General features: G+C 34.6%; 2 protein-coding genes and 1 pseudogene across 4 annotated transcripts; 2 read left to right on the top strand and 1 right to left on the bottom strand.

The window, feature by feature from the left end:
- The first annotated feature begins 172 nt into the window (after positions 1 to 172).
- LOC7464656 (GDSL esterase/lipase At2g42990) lies at positions 173 to 4,967 on the top strand. 2 transcript variants are annotated; one of them, XM_052453171.1, is made up of 4 exons: positions 173 to 300; positions 2,232 to 3,514; positions 3,748 to 4,237; positions 4,510 to 4,967. In XM_052453171.1, the coding sequence occupies exons 2-4, from the start codon at positions 3,140 to 3,142 to the stop codon at positions 4,701 to 4,703; spliced, it is 1,059 nt and encodes a 352-aa protein (XP_052309131.1). In that variant the 5' UTR covers positions 173 to 300; positions 2,232 to 3,139; the 3' UTR covers positions 4,704 to 4,967. The 2 variants fall into 2 exon arrangements, with proteins under 2 accessions (XP_052309131.1, XP_002306752.3); XM_002306716.4 differs by having other exon boundaries at positions 175 to 2,106.
- A 1,176-nt stretch (positions 4,968 to 6,143) lies between these two features.
- Positions 6,144 to 8,018, bottom strand: LOC7464812 (4-hydroxyphenylpyruvate dioxygenase-like; annotated as a pseudogene).
- A 5,143-nt stretch (positions 8,019 to 13,161) lies between these two features.
- LOC7464657 (uncharacterized) lies at positions 13,162 to 20,845 on the top strand. 2 transcript variants are annotated; one of them, XM_024601977.2, is made up of 10 exons: positions 13,162 to 13,372; positions 13,494 to 13,607; positions 13,817 to 13,878; positions 13,961 to 14,044; positions 14,164 to 14,195; positions 14,298 to 14,379; positions 15,520 to 15,748; positions 18,984 to 19,211; positions 19,472 to 19,764; positions 20,043 to 20,845. In XM_024601977.2, the coding sequence occupies exons 1-10, from the start codon at positions 13,349 to 13,351 to the stop codon at positions 20,404 to 20,406; spliced, it is 1,512 nt and encodes a 503-aa protein (XP_024457745.1). In that variant the 5' UTR covers positions 13,162 to 13,348; the 3' UTR covers positions 20,407 to 20,845. The 2 variants fall into 2 exon arrangements, with proteins under 2 accessions (XP_024457745.1, XP_006383655.2); XM_006383593.3 differs by having other exon boundaries at positions 13,163 to 13,372; positions 13,491 to 13,607.
- The last annotated feature ends 1,926 nt before the right edge of the window (positions 20,846 to 22,771 follow it).

Here is a 22,771-nt window from a genome sequence, read left to right on the forward strand (position 1 = left end):
CCACAGAGCATAACACGGCTTTCAGCAGTATCCCAGTACGAGAAGCAATCTGTGTTAACCTTTGCTACACGACATTACAAAGACGAGCGAAAGAGTTGTTTGTGGATGGGCAATGTTTTGGGTCGCATATCACTTGCTATATTATATCTGGAGTGCTAGAATTTTTGTTGCCTTCTTACTTCTTATCCACAGCATATTAGAGGTGGCTAAATCACTGGTGACTTGTAGAAAATTCTCAATATGTGGATGCAGCTGTGCCGTTTGCATGCCAAGTTGCCTCAACAGAAAGTCCGGTGACAAGTAAGGCTATCGATGGACCCCCTCTCGCTCTAATCCCAAAGATGATTTCTTAAAATTCAAGTTGTTTAGAATTAAGATTCCGTAGTTGTATGCTAATTAGATTATATTTGGTAAAGCGATAGTGGTTGCTTTTTAAATAATTTTTTATGTTGAAATGTATGCCAATGATGTTTTTTTTTTAAAAAAAATCATTTTTGACATCAGCACATCAAAACGATCCAAAACATACAAACCATATTAAATTTTAATAATTTTTTTTTTTGAATTTTTTGAGAACGCGATAGTTTCTAAGTTGATAAATTAGTTGTTCTCTCTGTTGAAGATGTCTCTGGTAGCTTGGAAAACTCATATAGCTTATAGTTGATGTCTACTAAGTTGAGATGACCTGTATCTATAATTATAAAAAATATATTTTGATAAATATGAAAACTCTCATGTGTATAAGTTAATAATTTTATAGAGAAAAAAAATACAATGATATTTGAGAGAGATAGACGTTTCTGAAAATATATATAATAAAATATTAACAATAAAAAGATTGTGAATCTTGAACTTGATGAATTCATGAGGTATTTAATTATAGCTCACGAGTCTTGTTATTTTATGAAAAAGAGGGAAGAAAAAGTCATTTCACTCCTATAAATAATATGATATTTTAAATTGTATTTTATTTAAAATAATATATATTAAATTATTATAAAATACCGAGGAACTCATGCATGAGCCTTTTAAAAATTACCAAAAGACTCATGTGGGGTCTTGAAAAATTTATAAATAAATGTTGGTCTAAGATCTAGGAGGTTGAGCTTAATATTATCCTAAAAAATTAAAATAACACTGTTTTAGATTGATCAAATTAACTTGTAGTGATTTAAGCCTAAGTTATGCTAGGTTTAATAACTTTGCTGTTTCAATTTGATTAAATCTGGATTGTAATAACCCTTTCCGTAAGAGAACCCTGCGTCCAAAAAAAGAAGTCATTCAACAGAATCTATGGCCAGATATATAATTGCAAAAGGCAAAATCTATGCTAAATTGATGATTTCTAATCTTCCTACAGTAATGGTGAGATCATCTTTGAAGTTGCTTCAGTATTGCGGGAAAATTTTACATCTTTTATGTTTAAAAAATAATTTAAAAATTTTAATTTTTTTATGTTTTAAATTAATAATTTTTTAATAATTTTAGATTATTTTAATAAATTGATATTAAAAATATATTTTTAAAAAAATTATTATCTTAATACGTAACTAATGCAATAACTGCACCACCAATTAAGACCATTTTTGCCGGTTTGGGAAAAAAACACAGAGAAAAGAAGAAAACGACAACACCATCTTATGGAGATCCAAATTAAGGAACCATGCTATTTCTTGGATATGAGCTGGTGCATCTTTTTAAAGCAATTGGCATCACATGGAATTAATCTTTAGTAATCCATCTTGCCTGTGTTCTTTAGCTGATATTAATTTCGAGCAATTGAACAATGGAAGGATGCTTGATTAGCTTTGCTGGTATCTCTTTTCCTACTAAATTGTCGGTTGAGCTTCTTCTTCCTACATCTTGTCCTCGGCTAATCTCACGCAGGAAGCCGAAGAGATGGGAAGCTTTCATTTTTGCCATGCTTTAACTCCTGGCTCTCCTTGACTTTCTATATAGTATAGATGGAGTGCTTCCGCTTCCTGGAGGCCATTCAAATTATATATTGATGAGAGATGAAGTTTGAGTTCTTTTAAAAGTCCATTCAATTAGATAATGGAATGTGAAAGTAAATGGAAAAAAATAGTAAATGGATTTTCCATGGAGGTATGTCCTTAATTTGTATATTCTCTGCTACTCATCATGCTTAAAGATTATCTTCTATACATGACTTGGTTTTGCATGGTTTTTCCTGATTTGTATTTTAACGAAAACTAATCTGGAGTTCTTAGGTGATGACTTCAAAAGCCAGGAATCACATGTAATTCCTTGTAATGTTGTTGATTTCTCCACAGATGTACGTACATGAGCCCTGCTAGAGTTGAGAGCATTATATATGTCATGTAGTATTCTTAAAGGCGCGCACCTCTCTTTAAGAACACTGGAAAATTTATTTTTTTGGTAATAGATTCATCAACTTTTTTTTTTTTTTTAACTGGCATAATTACATGCAAATTAGTAGGAAGCGAGCGCCACATGTGGAGCTGACGTCTTCAAGCTTTGTATGTCCTTGCTCGGAATGGGAGTGGTACAGTTACATTTAATCTCCTTTTCTCCAACCATATGGTAGCCCGGTCCTTCATTTTTTTCTTCGGCGATTCCTAGTTCTCTGCGAATTATGATAAACAATTCCAGTTTCGAGGAAGTTATTACTCTCGCTGTCCCATAAAGAAAATCCTATTGTACTTTTTACATAAATTATAATATATATATATATATATATATATATATATATATTAAATATGGTGTCAATTATATTTTAAAATTAAATATAATTAAGAAATATATAAATTCAATTATTAAGAAGGGATATAAAGTAACAAAATTTGATATTTAATTATTTGACTTTGTGATAAAGGACATATTTTGAAACATAGAAGGACTCTTTTCAAAAGATGGAGGGACTAAAATATAAGGTACATCCGAGCTTTCATTACTCATTTCTTCTCTCTCTCTCTCTCCCGCTAGCAACAGAGGAGGAAATAAGTAGAGCTGTTGCCAGTAGCCACTGGAGTAGCTAACCATTAAATCTCCCACCAAACTTCGATTCCCACATTAAGTTCTCCTCTCTCGAGCCAATACAGCAAGCCAATTTCCCTATACTGTATTGGCTCGTTTCAAGCTTCTAACACATTCTGTCATGGCATACATGTGGATCACAGGGCTAATTCTCTTCTTAATACAAATCCTAATACTACTAGTTCCTGAATGTAGCGCAAAAGTTCCAGCCATCATAGTGTTCGGGGACTCATCTGTGGATTCAGGGAACAACAATTTTATTTCCACAATTGCGAAGAGCAATTTTGCACCTTACGGCCGTGATTTTCCAGGGGGTAGTGCCACTGGACGATTCTGCAATGGCCGCCTTCCTCCTGACTTCCTCTCTCAGGCTTTTGGCCTCAAGCCAGCTATACCTGCCTATTTGGATCCAATGTATAACATACTAGATTTGGCTACTGGTGTTTGCTTTGCTTCTGCTGGAAGTGGCTATGACAATGCCACTGCTGATGTGCTAGTAAGTCTTCCAGTTCCATGACATTCTTGATTCTATGACGTGCTAATTTCCATAAGCTCATATACCCTTCTTCCTGGCATTACAAAATGTCGATTTTTTTGCTAAATCTCATTCTAGAGAAACATGTAGTTTGTATAATTAATTAAATTTTTCTTTGGTCATGCCTCATTCATTTATAGCTAATGTTCCTTTTAAGTGGTCCCCTATTGTTGCTGCCAATGTTGACATTGCAGGGAGTGATCCCTTTATGGCAAGAGCTGGAGAACTACAAGGACTATCAAAGGAGAATGAAAGCCTATCTTGGTGCCAAGAAAGCGAAGGAAATAATAACAGAGGCTTTATATATAATGAGCTTAGGAACAAATGACTTCTTGGAAAACTACTACACCATCCCTGGCCGAAGATCACAATTCACGATCCAGCAATACCAGGATTTCCTCATCGGACTTGCTGAGGACTTTGTAAAGAAACTTTATGCTCTTGGAGCTCGGAAATTATCCCTTACAGGGCTTTCTCCAATGGGGTGTTTGCCACTGGAGAGAGCTACAAATTTTATGCATCCTAACAGCTGTGTGAAGGAATACAACGATCTTGCTTTAGAATTTAATGGAAAATTGAATCAATTGGTGGCAAAACTGAACGATGAACTTCCTGGAATGAAAGTGTTGTTTGCAAATCCATACGACTTACTGTTGCAACTCATCACAGCACCCTCACAGTACGGTAAGTTTGATTTTTTTTTTGTTGGTTGGTCAGCATCTGCTATTCTCTGCCACTGCTATTGATGACATTAAACTAACCAAAAAGAGCTGATCCCTCAACTGAGTTAAGGAGTAGATCAGTTAACTACTAACTGTTACATCAGACAAAAACAAAACAATGTGATTTGTAATTGAGATTTCGATCGGTGATTTCTTCCCTTCCTCTTCCTCCTCATCCGATCCGGTGGAACACTAATCTGTTCAAAGTCAAATAATGCTGTGTTTTCATTGCAGGATTTGAGAATGCAGAAGTAGGATGTTGTGGCTCAGGAACATTTGAGATGGGAATTATTTGTAATCGAGACCATCCACTTACATGCACAGATGCCGACAAATATGTATTTTGGGACGCCTTTCATCTCACTGACAGAACAAATCAAATAATTTCGGCTTATTTATTCAAGGATCTTAAGTCAAAATTTCTTTGAGTTGCAGAGTGATTATTGGTGGTTGTCTGGTTGAATTTCGGAGAAAAAGGAAGGTAGCTATATTCATGGGTGTTGAATGAATACTACGGTGGTATATGTATGGACTCCGGTGTTTAGAGAGAGCAATGAGTGTGGTTCTGGATTTACAAAATTAGATATTCATAGCCTAGATGGTATGCATATGTGTATTTTAAGATGTGTATATATTATATTGAATTACAAAAAATATAAATATTCTAATACATTATATATATATTAGCAAAATCTATACACTATCCATTACCCCGGGATAAAATAACTATTTAAAAAAACTCCACCCATTTGAGTCCACGGATATTAAATTCGGAATAATTCTCATCTTTCATAATATTCATCCCGAAAATATAATAATGTTAGAAAATAATATAAATCATATCTTAAAACTCTACATAACAGTTTAAACTATTAGGTTGAAATGTTTCATTGACATGATATCAGAACCTTGATGACCAAACAGTCACGAGTTAAAATCTCACTATCCCATTTATTTGATAAAAATTAAGTATAAGATAATGTGAGTTTGTGTACATTTCAAGCCCAAAAGGTTTTAATTTGAGGAGTGTATTAAAAAATAATATAAATTATATTTTGAGATCTAATTTAATAGATTAAATTATTGAATTGAAATGATTATTTAAGAAATAATACTCATAGGATATCCAAAAATTTCAAATTGAAGGAATGGCTTCACAGAAAACATAGTCTAGAAATAAAAAGAGTGGTCGTGGTTAAAGACCACTTCTGGCTTGAAAATAAAAACTGCAGGATAAAATTTGTAGTTCGAAATATGGCGCCTGACTCTGAGTTGAAAGAACCGCTACTGATATCTTTCAACAATTTACGTTGTAATTACATAATTCAATAGCTTACAGAACATTAACAAGTTCATTTTCCATAAGCAACATCTGCAAAGATTGTCATGCGTGATTTGTCTCACTTTCACGGTTAAAGGAGAACCTAACCAATCTGGCTTCAGTTGCCAATTTTATAACACAAGATCACTGAAAAATGGCAGAAGTGAAAGCATAATTATAACACAAGATCGTTGAAAATTTTCCCAAATAGAGCCTCGATCTTTAGGAATTCATCCAATCTAAAAAACAGAAAACCAATCCTTATGAATTCATCGGAATAATGATTTAAGAGCGCTCCCATGTCTATGAAAAACACCAAATTCTGTTTCAGCCTAAAGAGGAAGAAGTTTTCCATGTAGTTCATCTCCGTCATAATTTCATTGCAAAACGAAGCAAAGCCGATGAATGTTTTGCTTTAAAATTTGTTTTCTTACTTGGGATTAAAGATAATGTGACTCAACAGAGCTTATCAAGGGAACGACTTTAGGAGAAAAACTAGACAGAGGTTGTCTGATAGTTATGCAATCCACAACCACATTTAGCCTAGATATTCCAATTTCCAACTATAAGTCTAATTGCTCCACATGCTTCAGGGATAAATAAATAAATAACAACTGCGATGTAAAATTTGAAGTTCAGAATTCTATTTAGCATACAGTAGCTTACAGCATGGATCCTGAGTTATTACCACAGTTCACCGACATATCAACAATTTACGTTGTGATTGGATGGTTCAACAAACTTATTGAGCATTAAAAAGCAAGTTTTCCAGAAAGACCAGCCAAGAGAGGAAGCTTCTCAAGTTCTCATGCTGAAGTTGTTTCTGAAATTCTTTTGGCTTCAAGTGTCTTTTCATATTCCTCAATCGACTTAAAGAGCTCTGAAAAATTTCCTTTCCCGAATCCTCCACATCCACTCTTCTGGTATTCCCTGCCCTTCTCATCCTTGAGCATGCACCCCACTCTCTGAATTATCTCTATAAAGATTGTTGGCCTGCCAAAACCACAACTAAATAAATCCCCTCGGATCTTCCTAGCCAGAGGCCTAACTAAACCTTGTTCATGATCCAAAACTTATTTTAAAGATGCCCCATTAACATTAAGTTTCCAGCACTTATTTTTAAAAGGAAACAATTAGCGATCCCATAAGATCAAAGAAAACTTAATAAGATAAAATAAATGAACTCAAAACTATCCATCCTATAAAGCAATAATAAATTCACTCTATCAAAGAAGTTTTGGAAATACCTATCACCAACAGGCTTGGTGAAAATCTGAAGCAAAGTCCCTTGATCATCTCGATCAACCAAAATCCCCAATTCCTCACACTACTTAATCTGCTCATCGCTCAATACATCCCCAGCTCTACTCTTCAAGTTCTCATAATAAGTGGGCGGTGGCGAAGGCATAAACTCAAATCCCTCAACTGCACTGCACTTCCTCATCTCCCTCAAAGTCCTGAAAATATCCTCACTCACAAGCGGCAAATGTTGCACTCCAGCCCCTTCATTGTGCTCCAAATAAGTCTGTATCTGACTCTTCCTTTTAGTCCCAAAAACCGGCTCGTTCATTGGCAACAGCACTGTCTCTTCGTTATTAGCCAAAACAACCGCATTCAACCCACTCTCGCTCGTCCCAACATCCTCCGCCGTGAAATCCGCAAATTCATGAAAACCAGTGAACTCCTTAACGTACGTAATTCAGCGCCGGAGCCAATTCCGGCACGTTTCCAACCGCATGGTCTAATCTCCTGATCCCGTAGTCCAAAGGAAACGATGACACTGCCTCGAATTTAGGCAAAAACCAATTGTCAGGGCTAGAATCGTCGTTTTCAGAATTGCTGTAGCTTACGTATCTTAAAACGACGTCCCCGTAGAGGTGAACCTCTCGGTGATAACGGCACCATTATCAAGGAGGATTGGAGAGGCTGACGGCTTGGCGCCGTGTGCCACGCTGGTGGTGAAGGCTAGCTCGGCGTCGTCAACTTCGATGGCGATGGCGCGGACTGCGAGGCCGTGTTTGGCGGAGAAGTTGCGGCAGGTTTCGTGGTTGAAGGTGGGGATGGAGGCGGTAGCGGTGTGGGAGAGGTTGACGTCCATGGAAGCTATAGAGGGAGAATACGGGGCAGTGAAGAGAAAGTTTAGGTCGCCGGAGCGAAGGAGGTAAGAGGCGTGTGTGTGCCGAGTCCCCAAGAGAAACGGCGTGCCGTGTTTGTTGCGTCCGAGCACCAGAATTCTACGTGGTGGAAACGGTTCACTTTAAAAAGGTCGGACCGTGAGTTGGTTCTAACAAAGTTGGAGAAACCGACTAGCTTGAAGTCACCTGGTGTCTCTGATGTCTCATTTTCTTTGCCCATTGTGTCGGCTCTCAATTTTTCAGGTTTACCACTCTAAACTGGAAAGGGTATTTGCAGATGATCATGTCCTATCTAGTCAGAGAATTCTGAAACATGAGGACTGTGGATTTTGATATGACGTGTCAAGTTAATCGTTCTCGTACTTGTCGGCTAGAGCTGGAGTTTAGAAATGCAAGACGGGGTGCAAGCGGATTTCGAGGCCAGCACGTTATCATTACAGAGTCTGTCTGTATCTTGAAAGAAAAATGAAGTGATACCAACATGTTTTATTTTATTTTATCATATTGTATCCGCATTATCTTTCGTCTAAGATTTTAAATTTGATTGTTAATGTAAGAGAAGAAAGAGTTAGTGTTATTTTATTTTAAATTTTAGTTTATTCTTTTTATTTTTAGACTAATTAGAAGGTGTTTTGAAGCTAAAAATATATTTATTTAGATTTTTAAAATGTTTTTTTATTATAAAAACAAATTAAAATTTAAGTTTTTGAGTACAAAAACTCGTACCCCATCTTTCTGACAATCAAAATGACTAGAAAATGTTCTAGAGGACCAGACGTCACCTTTGTTAAATTAAAAACAAAACTCGAGCAGATGACTTACCATTTGCTTCTTTTTTTTTGAAAAAAAGCATGGGACCCCAAGCACGCCTGAGGATTTGCCCAGCAACTCATAGCTTTTTAAGCCAAACAACGCATGATTTCTTTTATTTAATTAATTTTTAATTGATATCTTTTTTTTTTTAAGTGTTTATGATGCAAACTGAAGATGATATGAAAAGACAAAGAAAAAAAAATTTACATGAAGAACGAAAATAACTTTGTATAATAAATTATTTTACACTACCAGAAAATTGATAAATACAAACAGAAATACCGAGAGAATATTTTCGTCGGTAAATTTCCGAGGGATTTTACCGACAGAAATATTCCCTCGGTATATACCGAGGAAATTACCGCGGGAAAAAAAATTAAAACAAAGCAAAAAAAAATTGATGACGTGTCATTTTTACCAACGGAATTACCGACGGAATAAATTTCGTCGGTGATTTCGTCGGTAAATTTGTTGGTAAATTGTGAACACTGTTCATCATGTTAATTACAAAGAGAATCACCGACGGAATATTCCGTCGGTATTTTCCAGAGAGTAAATCACCGACGGATTGAAAAGTCGTCGGTATTATTTGGCGGTTTTCTGAAAAAATTCAATTAATTTAAAATTTTCATTTAAATATTACAGACGGAATCACCGACGGATTGAAAAATCATCGGTAATTTTTTGGCGGTTTCTGAAAAAATTTTACGAAATTGAAAATTTAAATTAAATATTACCGATGGAATTACCGACGGAATAATTAAAAAATATTAATATTTAATTATCCGTCGGTAAATCCGTCGGTAAAGCGTCCCAATAAAAAGCCTGAATGTCCTTATTTCACAAGAGACAGACCCGTTTCTTATTATTATTATTCTTCTTCTTGTTCTTCTACTTCTTCTTCTTCTTCTTCTTCACTATATGTAAAAAACATCATTAAGGTATGTCTTCTTCTTCTTCTTCACTTTATGTAAAAAATATCATTTCTTATCTATTTCTTTCTCTTCTTTTCTCTCCTCATCTCCTTCTCTTTTTCTCCATGCTTGGGTATGTCTTCTTCTTCTTTCTTCTTTTATCCTCTTAGTTTTTTTTTTTAATTAATATGCTTAATGAAATTTTTTTTCTCTCTTTAGCTTCACTTGCAACTACATTAAGGTAAGATTTTTCTTTTTTCATGATTTTTTTCACTATTTTTGTTCTTTATTTATTTTTAATTGTTTTTGTTCTTAATAATTGTATAAATGTTGTTGTGAGATTTTTTTTTTCATATGAGATCAATTTTTAGTAGATTTATTTATAGGATTTTTAAATTTTTAGCAATTGCAACTTCATTTTTTTCATATGAATTTTTTTAGTTGAATTTATTTTTTTATTTTATTTATTTGTTGCAAATTTGTTTTAATTGATTTTCTTATTCTTTTTTCCAAGCATTTTGAGTATATATTATACAGTGTTAATTTATGTTAATTTAATTATTTTATAATTTTATAAAATGAATTTTTTTTTAAATGTTTTTAAATAATTACCGACGGAAGTTCCGTCGGTAATTCCGTCGGTACTTCCGTCGATAATTCCATCGGTAAATCCCTCGGTAATTTCGTTGGTAATAAAAAAATTATTACCGACGCGTCTGTTCCGTCAGTAAATCCATCGGTAATTCTATTACCAACGGATTTACCGACGGACAAAACATTACCGACGAACGATTCACCGACGGATCATTTCCGTCTTTGATTCCGTCGGTAATATAATTACCGATGGAATATGTGTCTTACACCGACGGAAAAATTCCGTCGGTAAAACTGTTAAATCTTGTACTGTTACACACTATAGTATTCTTTACATGAGCACTGTTGTATTTATATACAGCTTAGTATAACAAACTCTAACAAACTATATCGTCCTATACTCTTATAATAGAATGAGAGAAAAAATACAAAAAAATTATTCTATTGTATAAAGAATACAAAAGATTTATTCTATTGTATTTACAAATCTTATTGTAGCTGGCAGAGTGGCAAGCGACTGGTGTGCAAATCTTGTTGTAACGTCCTGCATGTCCTGCTTGGTGTTGGCTCCAACGTCTTGCATGACATGCTTGATGCTGGCTGAGTGACATGCTTTTGGTGTGGTGTCTAATAGTTTACTTTAACTATTTTTAAGATTGCAATTAATATTTTGGATGGTTTCTATAATTTCATAATACTTTAAAAAGATTATTGTAACTTATTTTTAATTTTTTTTGACAAGTTTTTTTATAGATTAGTTGTATTTGTATGATATATTTATAAAAATAAAAATCATATGTACTTGTCAATGAGAATGAAGCTCTTAAATAAATAAATTGAAATGTATAAAATAAAAAGGATAGTTAAGGTTACATGTACATTTATCTTTTGTTTTTTATTAGAAAGATCAACTTTCCATTTTAGTCCGTAATTAACATTCACAACTTTTTTGTATGTGATTTATTAATTCATTATGTTAAGAATAAACATCATCTTTACATTAATTACTTGGTTAACAAATTTAATGATACCATAAAACACATCCATAATGTTCAAACCTTCTTCTTTTGTGTTTGATTTTAACTTGGAATCTTATCAATAATATAGCACATGTATATTGGCAGAGATAAAAATTTAATCTGAACTTAATAAATATCAACCGACTTAAATGAGTGAGTTTTTTTTAACAATTACCTTATATAATGGATAATAAACAAGGTATGAATATTATCAAAACCAACCCAAAACTCAAGATATATATTTGTATTATATAAATATTTATGTAGAATATTTAATAGATACTTTTGTAATTCAATATAATATATAAATATCTCAATATTGACACGATACACACAAATTATACACACACAAGATGAATACTAAATCTGACAGATAAAAAGATTGTTCCTGTTTGGAAATGATGAAAAAATCATTTTACTATTCTAATTCAAGATGATTTGTGTCTTGTTGTTAAGTAAAAGATTGAGCATTTTTAGTATTTTATGTAATTATTATTTAAACTTTAAAAAAAAAAATATAAATTTTAATTTAATTTTCAATTTCTCATAAACAGTTGAAAAAATAAATACTACAAAGGGATTTTACAACTACACCATGGTGGAGTGAAATATTTAGAAAAGAAAAAGAAAACCCAAATAACACCATTTTTTTAGGAATCAATTATCTTTTAAATTTACAACGTTTAATTATTTAACCTAGATTAATGATCATTTAATTGATTCAAATTAAAGCAAAAGACAATATTTGTCACAAAGAAAGTCATCAAAAACTGAATCCGATGTCTGAATATTAAGAATTTGTTTTGCCTCCTATTTTTTATAATTTTTACTTGTTTTGCATTAATTAAAAACACCATGTAAGTGTTTGATAAATATTTTAATACTCCATTGTCCATTGCTTAATAGTTATGGTCTTCATAATAATTTTAATTTAAACAACACAGCAACAATAATTATAAAAAACTATGAAACCTTAAGGTGTGTAACTCAACTGGTCAGGTCAGGCGTTTGCTTTCTAGAATTTACCAGTTCGAGTCCCACAAATCTCAGAGCCACTGGAGGCTTATATGATACTTAACTTTAGGGTTCGTAAGATTAATCGAGGTATACGCAAGTTAGCCCGGACACCCACATTAATAATAAAAAAAATAAATAACCTCAGTCCCAACACAACATAATAATTTATAACCAAATAATTTATGTACATCATAATGCAAAGAGCCATGCATATTTTAAATTATTTTTTTCTTTCTTTACTTTGTTTTGTTATCAAAATCTAGGTGTTGACTTAATTTTGTTTATTTAATGAGTTAGACAAAACCTTCAATTATTCTCCTCATATCATGCGATGCGAGGCAATACTAATGCTATCTGGACAATGTGATCCTCCTTTTTTTTGATAATCGACAATGCGATCCTCCTAGTTAGAAATTAATTGATTTCATATTTTTAGTTTGTTAGGAAAAACCTTGCATATGTTCATGGACGTGCTCTCAAAAGATACAGGTTTACCTAACTATCCGTTGATTTAACATTTCAAATTGCCTAGTAATTTTGTTTTTTTTAGTTTAACGTGGGTGTCCGGGCCAGCTTGCGCGCACCTCGACTAATCCCACGGGCCCTGAAGTTAACGACCATGTAAGCCTCCAGTGGCCATCATATGAGCAACCACAGGGCTCGAACCTGAGACCACAGAGGGAGCAAACTTCTTGGTCCCAAGCTCTTACTACTGGGTAGTAATTGATTTGATTTCTTGGTTCGTTGGAAAAATATTGCCACAAAAAAACCAGGTCACTAACAGGTTTCGGCTTCGTTGATTTAACATTGTAAATAGCCTATTAATTGATTTTATTTTTCGGTGTTTTGGGAAAATGCCGCCATGAAAACAGAAAGACCACTTGCTGGTCTGGTTTTTAACAGCTGCAAACCTGGTCATGGCCTGTCACTTAAATCCCGGGTTAGTCTGTGAGACCAAACCGGGTATAACAAGTCTGCAACAATTGTGATGTTTCTTGAAAATTAAGGATACTTGTACGACAAGTCTTGAACAATTCGCATGTGATAAGTAATAAAAAGGCCAAATACAAAAAAAAAAGCGTCACCTGCGAGTCAAGTAGAGAAACCTAACAGCCCTCTCTCTACGTAAAACTTTTATTGGTATTATTTTTATATTCTGAGGTGTCTTCTATTCTAAACATCGCAAAAACCCATTTCTCCGATTTCTTCTTCAATTTCACGTATCTTACTGCCAATCGTCGATCTATAATTCCACCCACCATGGCCTCCAACGGAGCTTCTACGGTCAGTCCAGTCCCTCTCTCTTTTTAATCATAAATTAATGAAATTCACGACAATTGTTTTACTGTGTTTTCATCAATGATTACGGTGATGAGTAATCTTTAATTATGATTAATTGCAGCAGCAACAGAGACCTGCAGTGGGCACAGAGAATAGTTTGGAGAAGATCAAGCGGCAATTAGCGTCCGGCTCTGGTAGGAACTTGTTGCAGGGCCCACTTCTTAAGCGATCTGAAACTGTACGGCAATTCCCACTTTTTGAATCGTTTTAATTTCGGAAATTTTCTTTTCAAGTTTATACCCAAGAATTGCAGCCTGGTTTTAACAGTACCTTATTATAGCTATGACTGAATTCTTTGGCTGTTGAATTATAAATAAACTATGACATTTTTGGGTCTTTAGGAGTTGCCAAGTTATTGATTAGTTTGCTTCATTTTTGCGTTATTAGCTGAGGAAATGGAATGAGCGATGGGTGATCTTAGACCCAACTACTGGGAAAATGGAATACAAGTGAGTAAATGTTGCGCTTTTTTTCACTTTTCGCCTGTAATGTTTCAATCCTTCAACTTGTGCTGGTTTTCTTGTGCTTTAGAACTAGGAGAAATGAGCCAGCTTTGAAAGGGACGATTCTCTTCGATGCAAATAGCACCATCGCAGTTTCTCCTGTAAACTTCAAGTAAGATTGGTGTTTTTTTTTAATCTATTAAGGTTCCTTTGCGTGTTTTCAGAAATTAGTTTCATAATTAATTAATTTGAATGATTATTAACACTGTTGTTTCTTTTGGTGTGATTTAGTGGGCTCCCAAAGTACGATGGATGCTGTTTTTGTATCCTTAGTTAGCCAACCTATTTGAATTTTCTTCAGTTGAAAGCATTGTAGTGTAGGTGAATTCGAATTTGGTGAAGTTGCATGCTTAACTATAATTTAGACATTGGTACTCCCCAGAGAAAAGATTACTTCCTCTGTGCAGAGACTCCTGGTGCAGCTAGAGCTTGGGTAGCAACTTTACAGTAAGTTTTGCCTTTGGAATATGGACTTTTCAATGAGCTGAAGGATATTTTTCTGTTCCCGTACTTTCCTATGATTATAGATGGTATTCTTTTACGTAGATTTGTTGATTATTTATGTAAAGTTTGAAATATTGTTCTAGAAAACTAGAAAGCAATAACATCCTGTTGGTCCATGTCCTAGTTTACATGAATGCAGCATTCTAGGAGTCTGTGCCTTTTCCATGAAGATGATCTACATTGTGAACTACATTTTCACAAGCCTTATGTTGGTTAGAGATTTTGGAATTAAGTATACACTTTTTAAAGCATTTTTTCCCCTCCCAACAGTATACCATTTGTTTGAATACCACCTTGGAGATGACCAATTATTGTATTTGTTGGAGCTTCTAAGAAAAGATATATATAATAAATGAGCAAGTTCAATAGAAAGTAAAGGTGACACCAGTCAAATATATGTTCATGAAGAAATCATTTAAGATGGTCTCATAATGTGAATCTGTCTGAGTTTTCCATGTAGATCTATTGAATAAAAAGTGCAAGGTTGAAGAGGCAAAAAATGGCAAACATATGGTGTGTCTTCAAGCAGCGAGGGAAAGAAAATAGTATTTTAGAATCGTATGGCTCATATGGTCTTGGATAGGGTAGAAATAAGGATAATTCTTGTAACCTACTCCAGCTAGCATTGATAATCTTGTGGATGATTTGTTTGGTCCTCTGTGACATTGGAGTAACTTTCAAATTTGTGTTTCTCCCTTAAAGTACTTCACATAGGCTGTTTATTGAAGTCATTCCCTGTTCAAGTGCTGCCCTAGAAGTTAAACAATCAGCTCAAAACTCTTCATGCCAACACTGGCAACATAGTTGAAAGATTTAGAATCTAAGAGGCAAGTTTCTCTAAAGCATGGGAATATAACAGTACCTCCTTTTCTTCATTTAGGTTCCTTTCTCTACCTGTAATAATTTCTTTTAGTTGGTCTATGTTTTTGTTAATGATGTTCAGTAACGAATTTACTTTGGTCAATCTTACAAGGATCATATGAGATCATTTTTTTTTTACTTTATTTGGATTGATGTTGAAAATTGCATTACTAGTAGTTTTTTCCTTTTTTTTTATTTTTTTTTTGGCTTGCTGATAACCAGTGCTACTCAGTTGGTTCTAAAGGCTCATAAAGAGGCTGTGGACTCCTTAAGTGGAAATGGTTCTGCAAAATTAGGAACGGTTGCCACTGTAGTTGCTGCAGCCAATTCAACAGCGCTGGAATGCTCAAAAGAAATTGAAGCAGCAATGCAGATTTCTTTAAGAAATGCTTTAGGAATGATGAATAATAGGACAACTGATGGTCCAATGGATGACAAGACAATCCTGAAGGTATATAATTTCCAAAATTTCTCTTGTTCTTTTGTTGCTATATCACAATTTTTGTCCAGATTAAGGGAAACATACACAGTATGCTTTATAGATATTCAAAATTGGTTGCCTTTTGTTATTTTTTGGAACTTAAGCTATAGTGCCCCATTGCATTGTTTACCACTTGATGTTTACTCTTAGAAGACGTGTCAAATTTCATGCCCTTTACCCTCTATTGACTGCAAATTCTGAGCTATGTGCTCCGAGCTTGTGTAAATGCATGAAGAAGTACTTCTCAGTGCAGAGCATGTGTGCACAAGCTTGCTTATGAGAATTATGCACTCAATTTTTTTCCTTTAACAGTGAAATTGAAATAGCAATTTGATGCGGGACAAAAGAGATTTAAAGATGAAGTAATAAGTTAAGAAGAAGAAGCCTAAAAAATAGAAAAAAGAGCTGAAGAAGAAAAAGAATAGGGGTTGGAAAGTTCTCTACAAATTTTGATTCAATTCATCAAATCTGTAGATATAAATGCTAAAACCCTAACTAGAACAAATAATTGGGTTTATAGCCCATTAAATAAAATATCCAAAAATAACTAAATTAAGCCCAATAAATAAACCTAAATAAAATTCAATAACACAAGAGTTGGCCTATTCTCCATCATCATAGATCATATAAACGTGTGAACCATGTCTCGGGTATGATGTCCCCATCAACTGTTCCAGGGTTGGAAGAACTTGACCTCGTCGAGTATAGTTCATGGCGGCTCCAATAACACTTTCGAAGATAAGGATCAAGCTGTTGTGATGTCTCTTTGGTAATCCAAGTATAGTTTGAATCTAGTCGTCTATCTCATATACTAGGATTCATTGAAGTTTATCATCCATAGTAAAAACAACTTGTCCATCCAAAGTAACATTAATATGTTCATTTTGTGCCAAAGATAATGATAATAGGGCAAGAGTCTCAAAAGGATCATTAGAGATAGACTGTTGTGTTTTATATATATCGAGGTTCTTTATGTAAAAAGTAGAGCTAATATCAAAGTTTAGTTTCACTATTCACTTATAATTTATGACTAGTTTTCAAAGGACATCTTTCATTGACATACTTGTTCCCCTGCTTTATATTGTTCCATTGGTCTAAGAGTTTATTCCTATAAAACCGGGGTAGGTATTTCTCCTGTAATTCTTGTTTCATTTTGGTCCAATTAGTTATGAGAGGTTTACCTCTCATCTCTAAACAATCAACATCTCCCCAATAAAGTTGGGCTATCAATGAGCATCATCTTAGCAAATTTAACTCTTTTATTATCAGACAAGTTATGTCACACAAAGAATTGATTCATGTTACGAATCCACATATCAATGACCCAAGGATCATGACGATCGTCAAAAGTGGAAGCTTTTATTTTGTTAGGGCTCGTGACTTGCTCATCAAGGTCATCATATGTAGAGTAACCTAAATGATAGTTATATTGGTGACGCTCATGGTGAACTTCCTTATTAGTGATTATTGTTGTAATTTTTACTTGTCTTTGGGTGCTTTATTCGAGAACTCTCCAGGGGTTCAACTCTTTTAGACATATTCGTCATCTGAGTTTAGAGTTCCCCTCAAATGACCTTGAGAGTTTCACTAAGGGTTGGGTCCACAGTAAGTGTAAGACTTAAGGTTTGACACTAGATGATCATGACACAAATGCATGCAACACTAACTTAGAAATGGAATTGAGATCATATATGATTTCTACAAGTGAAATCACAATACAAAAATAAAGCTAATTCCATTTTTATTTTTAATGTGGAGATTAATCAAGAACAGAAAACACCAGAGAAATTTTAAGTAGGCACTGTTAGACCTTCAAGTGTAAATGATTAATCAAATAAAAGTCACAACTTTTTACTAATTTCGATAAGCTCCACAATTAATAAAAAAGTCCAATGACAAAATTTGAATGACAATATATAAAGTGGGCAAATATATAAGGGTGTAATGCAAGGAGAGTTTTTTTTTTTAGGCACAAAAGGTCACTGATAATTTGAATAACAAGTGTAATACCAATACAATGAAATTCAACGTATTAAAAGGTAAACTTATTTACTGACTAGATTGCTTGGTGGGAAGATGTTGGAAGGTACTATTGCTGACGTGGCAATGATGGCTGACATGACAATGCAGTGTGATGTTGTTGACGTGCATTGACGTGGTAGTGCGTTGACATGTCACTGATGTGGTGGTGTGATTGCGTGGCGCAAACATGGCAGTTTGATGACATAGCTGAGCGAGGGTAACTTTTTTTATTCTTTAGATTTGGGTTGTAAACAGACAAATTAGTTTTTCTTCAAATGTTGATGATTCTACACAATTTCTAGGGCTTAGGAACTATGTTGAATTTTAAGGATTTTCACAAGCTCTAAAAGATCGATTAACTATAATAACAATTAAAAACCTAAGCTTTGATACCAAGGTTGATACGGGACAAAAAAGATTTGAAGATGTAGTAATAAGCTAAGAAAAAACAGCGAAAAAAAAAAAAGCTAAAGAAGAGAAAGAATAGGGGTTGAGAAGTTGCAACTCTATAAATTTTTATTCAATTAATCAAAACTGTCTAACATTTAGAAAAATAAGATATAAATACTGAAACCCTAACTAGAACAAATAATTGGGTTTATATCCCACCAAATAAAATATCCAATAATAAGTAAATTAAGTCCAATAAATAAACCTAAATAAAACAATAACTAAATTAAGCCAATAAATAAACCTAAATAAAATCCAATAATACAAGAGTTGAGCTATCTTCCATCATCATAGATCATACGAATATGTGAATCATGTATTGGATTTGATGTCCTCATCATACTTGCTAAACAACTTACTGTTATAACACTTGCTTACTCCCGCAAACAAGAAGTTGTTTTCAAAGTCTTGAACATTTTTACCCTAATATTATTGAGTGTTTAACAAATTTCATGTTAGGAATAATAATAAATAGTAATTTTTCTTTAAAAGTCAAAGTGGCTGGCTTTGTTATGGTCTTACATGGAAATTTGTGCCTAGAGAACCCTACGCGTCCTTTTCTTTTGAGAATCAACTAACTATCCTTGCACTATATATAAACTACATGCTGTACAACACCTGCCTAGGCTAGGTTGGCATGTTTCCAACCTGTGGCTTCCTGATGCCAAACATTAAGTTTATTTGACTATTCATTCCACATGGACTTGGTTTCTAAAGCGAGAATATTTTACAGGAGACGCTGAGAGTCAAGGATGAGGAATTACAGAATCTGGCTCGAGATATTCGTGCTCGTGACTCAATAATAAAAGACATAGCAGATAAACTATCTGAGACAGCTGAAGCTGCTGAGGCTGCAGCATCTTCTGCTCATACTATGGATGAACAGAGAAGAATTGTTTGTGCTGAAATTGAGCGGTTATCAAAAGCTTCAGAAAAGCAGCTGGAGTCATCCATGTTGAAGGTACTAGTAATCTCGCCTTTTTCAATGGTTCATTCTATAGTCCAAAGGCTACATATATATATATATATATATATATATATATGTAAACCATATGGGATGTGTTAGCAAAAGCAAATCCCTCTTCAAGACCATATTCTCTCTTTCGAGATGCAGTTTGATTAATGTGTGTATCATTGCGAAATGAGAGCTAATGCCTACGTACAATTTAGGATGTCAGTTTCAGTTTGTTTATGTGGGCTTTCATTTATGGATGTGTGTAGTTAAAAGAGTATGAAGAAAAGGTTGTGACTCTGAGTAAGGAAAGAGATCAACTGATCAGGCAGAGAGACTCTGCCATCCAGGAGGCAAATTTATGGCGTTCTGAGATTGCAAAAGCCAGAGACCGTGCTCTGATATTGGAAGGAGCTGTTGTTAGAGCAGAGGAGAAGGCAAGAGTTGCAGAAGCAGATGCTGAAGCTAGAATAAAGGAGGTTGCACAGAGAGAGGCAGCTGCTGTGAAGGAGAAGGAAGAGCTTCTAGCATACGTGAATATGTTACAGGCACAACTTCAAAGGTTTGACATCTGATCCCTTCTAACCCAATAGAAAGATTACTGCCCCTTTTTTCATTTTTTGATGTTTTGAAATCATCTTATATTAGCCTTTAGGAGACGTAAATCTGTATATTTCACTCTTGGATTTTGTCATTGTACTGCTTCTGCTAATGTACCTCGTCGTTTCTTTTCTGCATTTTGTCATCAGCATTTTCAGCCCATGAAAGGGGAAATTAAAAAAAATATTGTACTTGAAACTTGCTAAGATAGACAAAATTGATATACCATTCCCTCAACAGGCAGCACAAAGATACAAAGCAAGTTTTCAAGGAGAAAATGGAGACTCCAAATGTTGTTGACAGCACTCTTCCCCTGACTAAGCATGTAGACTTGTCAGATGAGAATGTTGATAAAGCTTGTCTTAGTGTTTCTAGAGCTGTCCCAGCTGCTGGGGAGAATGTTGTGCACATGGCAGTGGATCAAAGCAACCCCCGGCCAGTTGAAGATGCTGAATGGAGCGATATTCAGGCAACAGAGTCAACAATAGCTGATGTCAGAGAAGTTGCACCGGAGATAGATGGAAGCAGCCTGGATATTCCTGTTGTTAGGGCACCTGTAAATAATCATCATGAGCAAGGAGCCAACACCTATCATCAGGCTTGATGTTTAATCTTGCATGTTCTACAGCGGACATCAATCTTTAAAGGTAGGGAATGGCATGCTATTTGAAGTCAATTAACAGTAAAATCCTAAAACTTCTCGAGGTATGTCTTTCATCCGCTGGCTGGTTGGACGCCATTGCTTGTTATATCACCCTGTATCTTCAATGAAGGATACATCCAGAGCTTTCCTGGAATGTATTTGAGAGCTTCAAAATAGTCCATCTATGATACGCGTGTACAGAGCGTTGTTCTGAAATCTGAACCTTCTTGTCCCAACCATATATTTTCCAGTCGTCATTGTTGTGATTGACTTTGTATCTTTGTTAAAGAATACAGCTGCCCATTCGTCAATGTTTTTGAGGGCATAACAATAATCCCTTTTTTATGTTTGTGTAAAGAGCTTGTTAGTTCTGAGTGTTAAATGCATTTTTTTTCTTAAAGATGTTGATCTCTTTTGTTGCTTGATTGGGTTTTTGTTGCTTTTACATGCGTTGTTACCCAAAGATTTCCCTCATTAAATGAAATCATTTAACGAAGCACATCCAGTTGCACCAGGTGCAGTTTCTTTGCTAGTTTAGCTAAGAAAATTTGGATTTAGTTGAACTATGCACTAAAAGCCTTGGAGTTGGCGCTGCAATTTGTTACAAACTTGATAGTGTCGTAAATGAGAAGGCAAGTAATAACAATAATTTTTTTTTTTTTGTAAACTGCAAGAACAATCTCCCTCCCTCCTCTCTCTCTAACTCTCAATCTCGATTTCTCGACCACCAACTATTTTTGTGAAGGTCAAACCTTAGTAAATTGATATCAGAGCCATGAATTCAAGGCTATTGCAGGAGGAAACAAAAATAATAGTGGAAAACAACAAAGTCAGCTTTGGAAGTGCACGGTAGACAATTGGATGAGAGAATACAAGTTCTTCATCAAGAATTGTAGGATTCATGGAATTAAAATAAGAGGCAATGGCAGGAGCAAGTTAAATGGAATGAGCAACTCAATGCACAAATGGAAACTTTGATGGCTACGTACCATTCAAACATTCATGGATGGAAGGGAATCAGAGAAGGAAAGAAGGAACCATGCTAATACAAGAGGCGTGGTTTGTCTACAGATGAATCATAATCGAGATGAATATGTGAGAATCAATGAAGGCCATAATGGTATATACAATGTGGCTTTACCTAAAATATAGCTAACTAAATTTCATGGAGACAATCCACGGGATGGATTATGAAATGTAGAAAATATTTCAAGTTTTGTTTCACCGCAGTTCACCACTGGGTTGAAATATCTTCACTTTACTTGAATGCAAAGTAGAAGTTTGGTTTGAAGGCTTTTTGATAGGAGATCGACCTTACTAACTGGGTGGAGTTTGTTCGATCCATTTGTACAAGACTTGGCAGCAAGGACGATGTAATGGAAGAACTCAACAAGTTGGTGTAAGAGAAAGGGGTATAAAAGTATGTTGAAAGGTTTGAGGAGCTCAAATCTTTAATGAGCATCTTGAATCCTTCACTACTATAATTATACTTTATATCAAGCTGTATCAATGGTCTCGAAGATGGTATCAAACTAACATTGAAGATATTGAAGCTTGCAACATTGATACAAGCATTTGATTAAGCAACGTGGCAAAAGGATCGATCTAAACATGCTTAGCGAGGAAGAATATAATGTTACCCAAAATATCTCCTCCTTTCAATAATGGAAAACCACCAAGTAACTCATCTTTCAAAACTCCTTATAATGCAAGAACTAATTTTACAGTAGAAGGAAAACGATTACATGGAACCTTACATGAACAAAAGAGAAAATTAAGACAGTATTATAAATATCGGGAGAAATTTGTATGAGGCCATCAATATAATTTGAAGAACTTGGATACGATGAATGGTGTAGAAAAAAGTGAGGATTTTCTAGAAGTAGATGAGGGAAATAATAAGCTCAAGAGGATTAGGTGGATCAGTATGGCTTATCTCTTAACACATTGGCTAATACTTATGCTCATAATACAAGGAAATTAACAAAACGAGAACCTTATAATTCTTATTAATAGTGATAATACCCATAGCTTCATAGATAAACACGTGGTTATGGAGATCAAGAAAAGGGCTACCAAAGTCTAAAGGCAACGGCACTATATTGGTTATTCTAGACAAGTTTATAATATATAGTCACTTCATTGTTTTATTACATTTTTTTTTTTAGTTTAACGTGGGTATCCGGGCCAGCTTGCGCGCACCTCGACTAATCCCACGGGCCTTGAAGTTAACGACCATGTAAGCCTCCAGTGGCCATCATATGAGCAACCACAGGACTCGAACCTGAGACCACAGAGGGAGCAAACCTCTTGATCCCAAGCTCTT

The sequence above is a fragment of the Populus trichocarpa genome, chromosome 5 (assembly GCF_000002775.5).
Source record: "Populus trichocarpa isolate Nisqually-1 chromosome 5, P.trichocarpa_v4.1, whole genome shotgun sequence".
NCBI classification, from domain to species: domain Eukaryota; kingdom Viridiplantae; phylum Streptophyta; class Magnoliopsida; order Malpighiales; family Salicaceae; genus Populus; species Populus trichocarpa.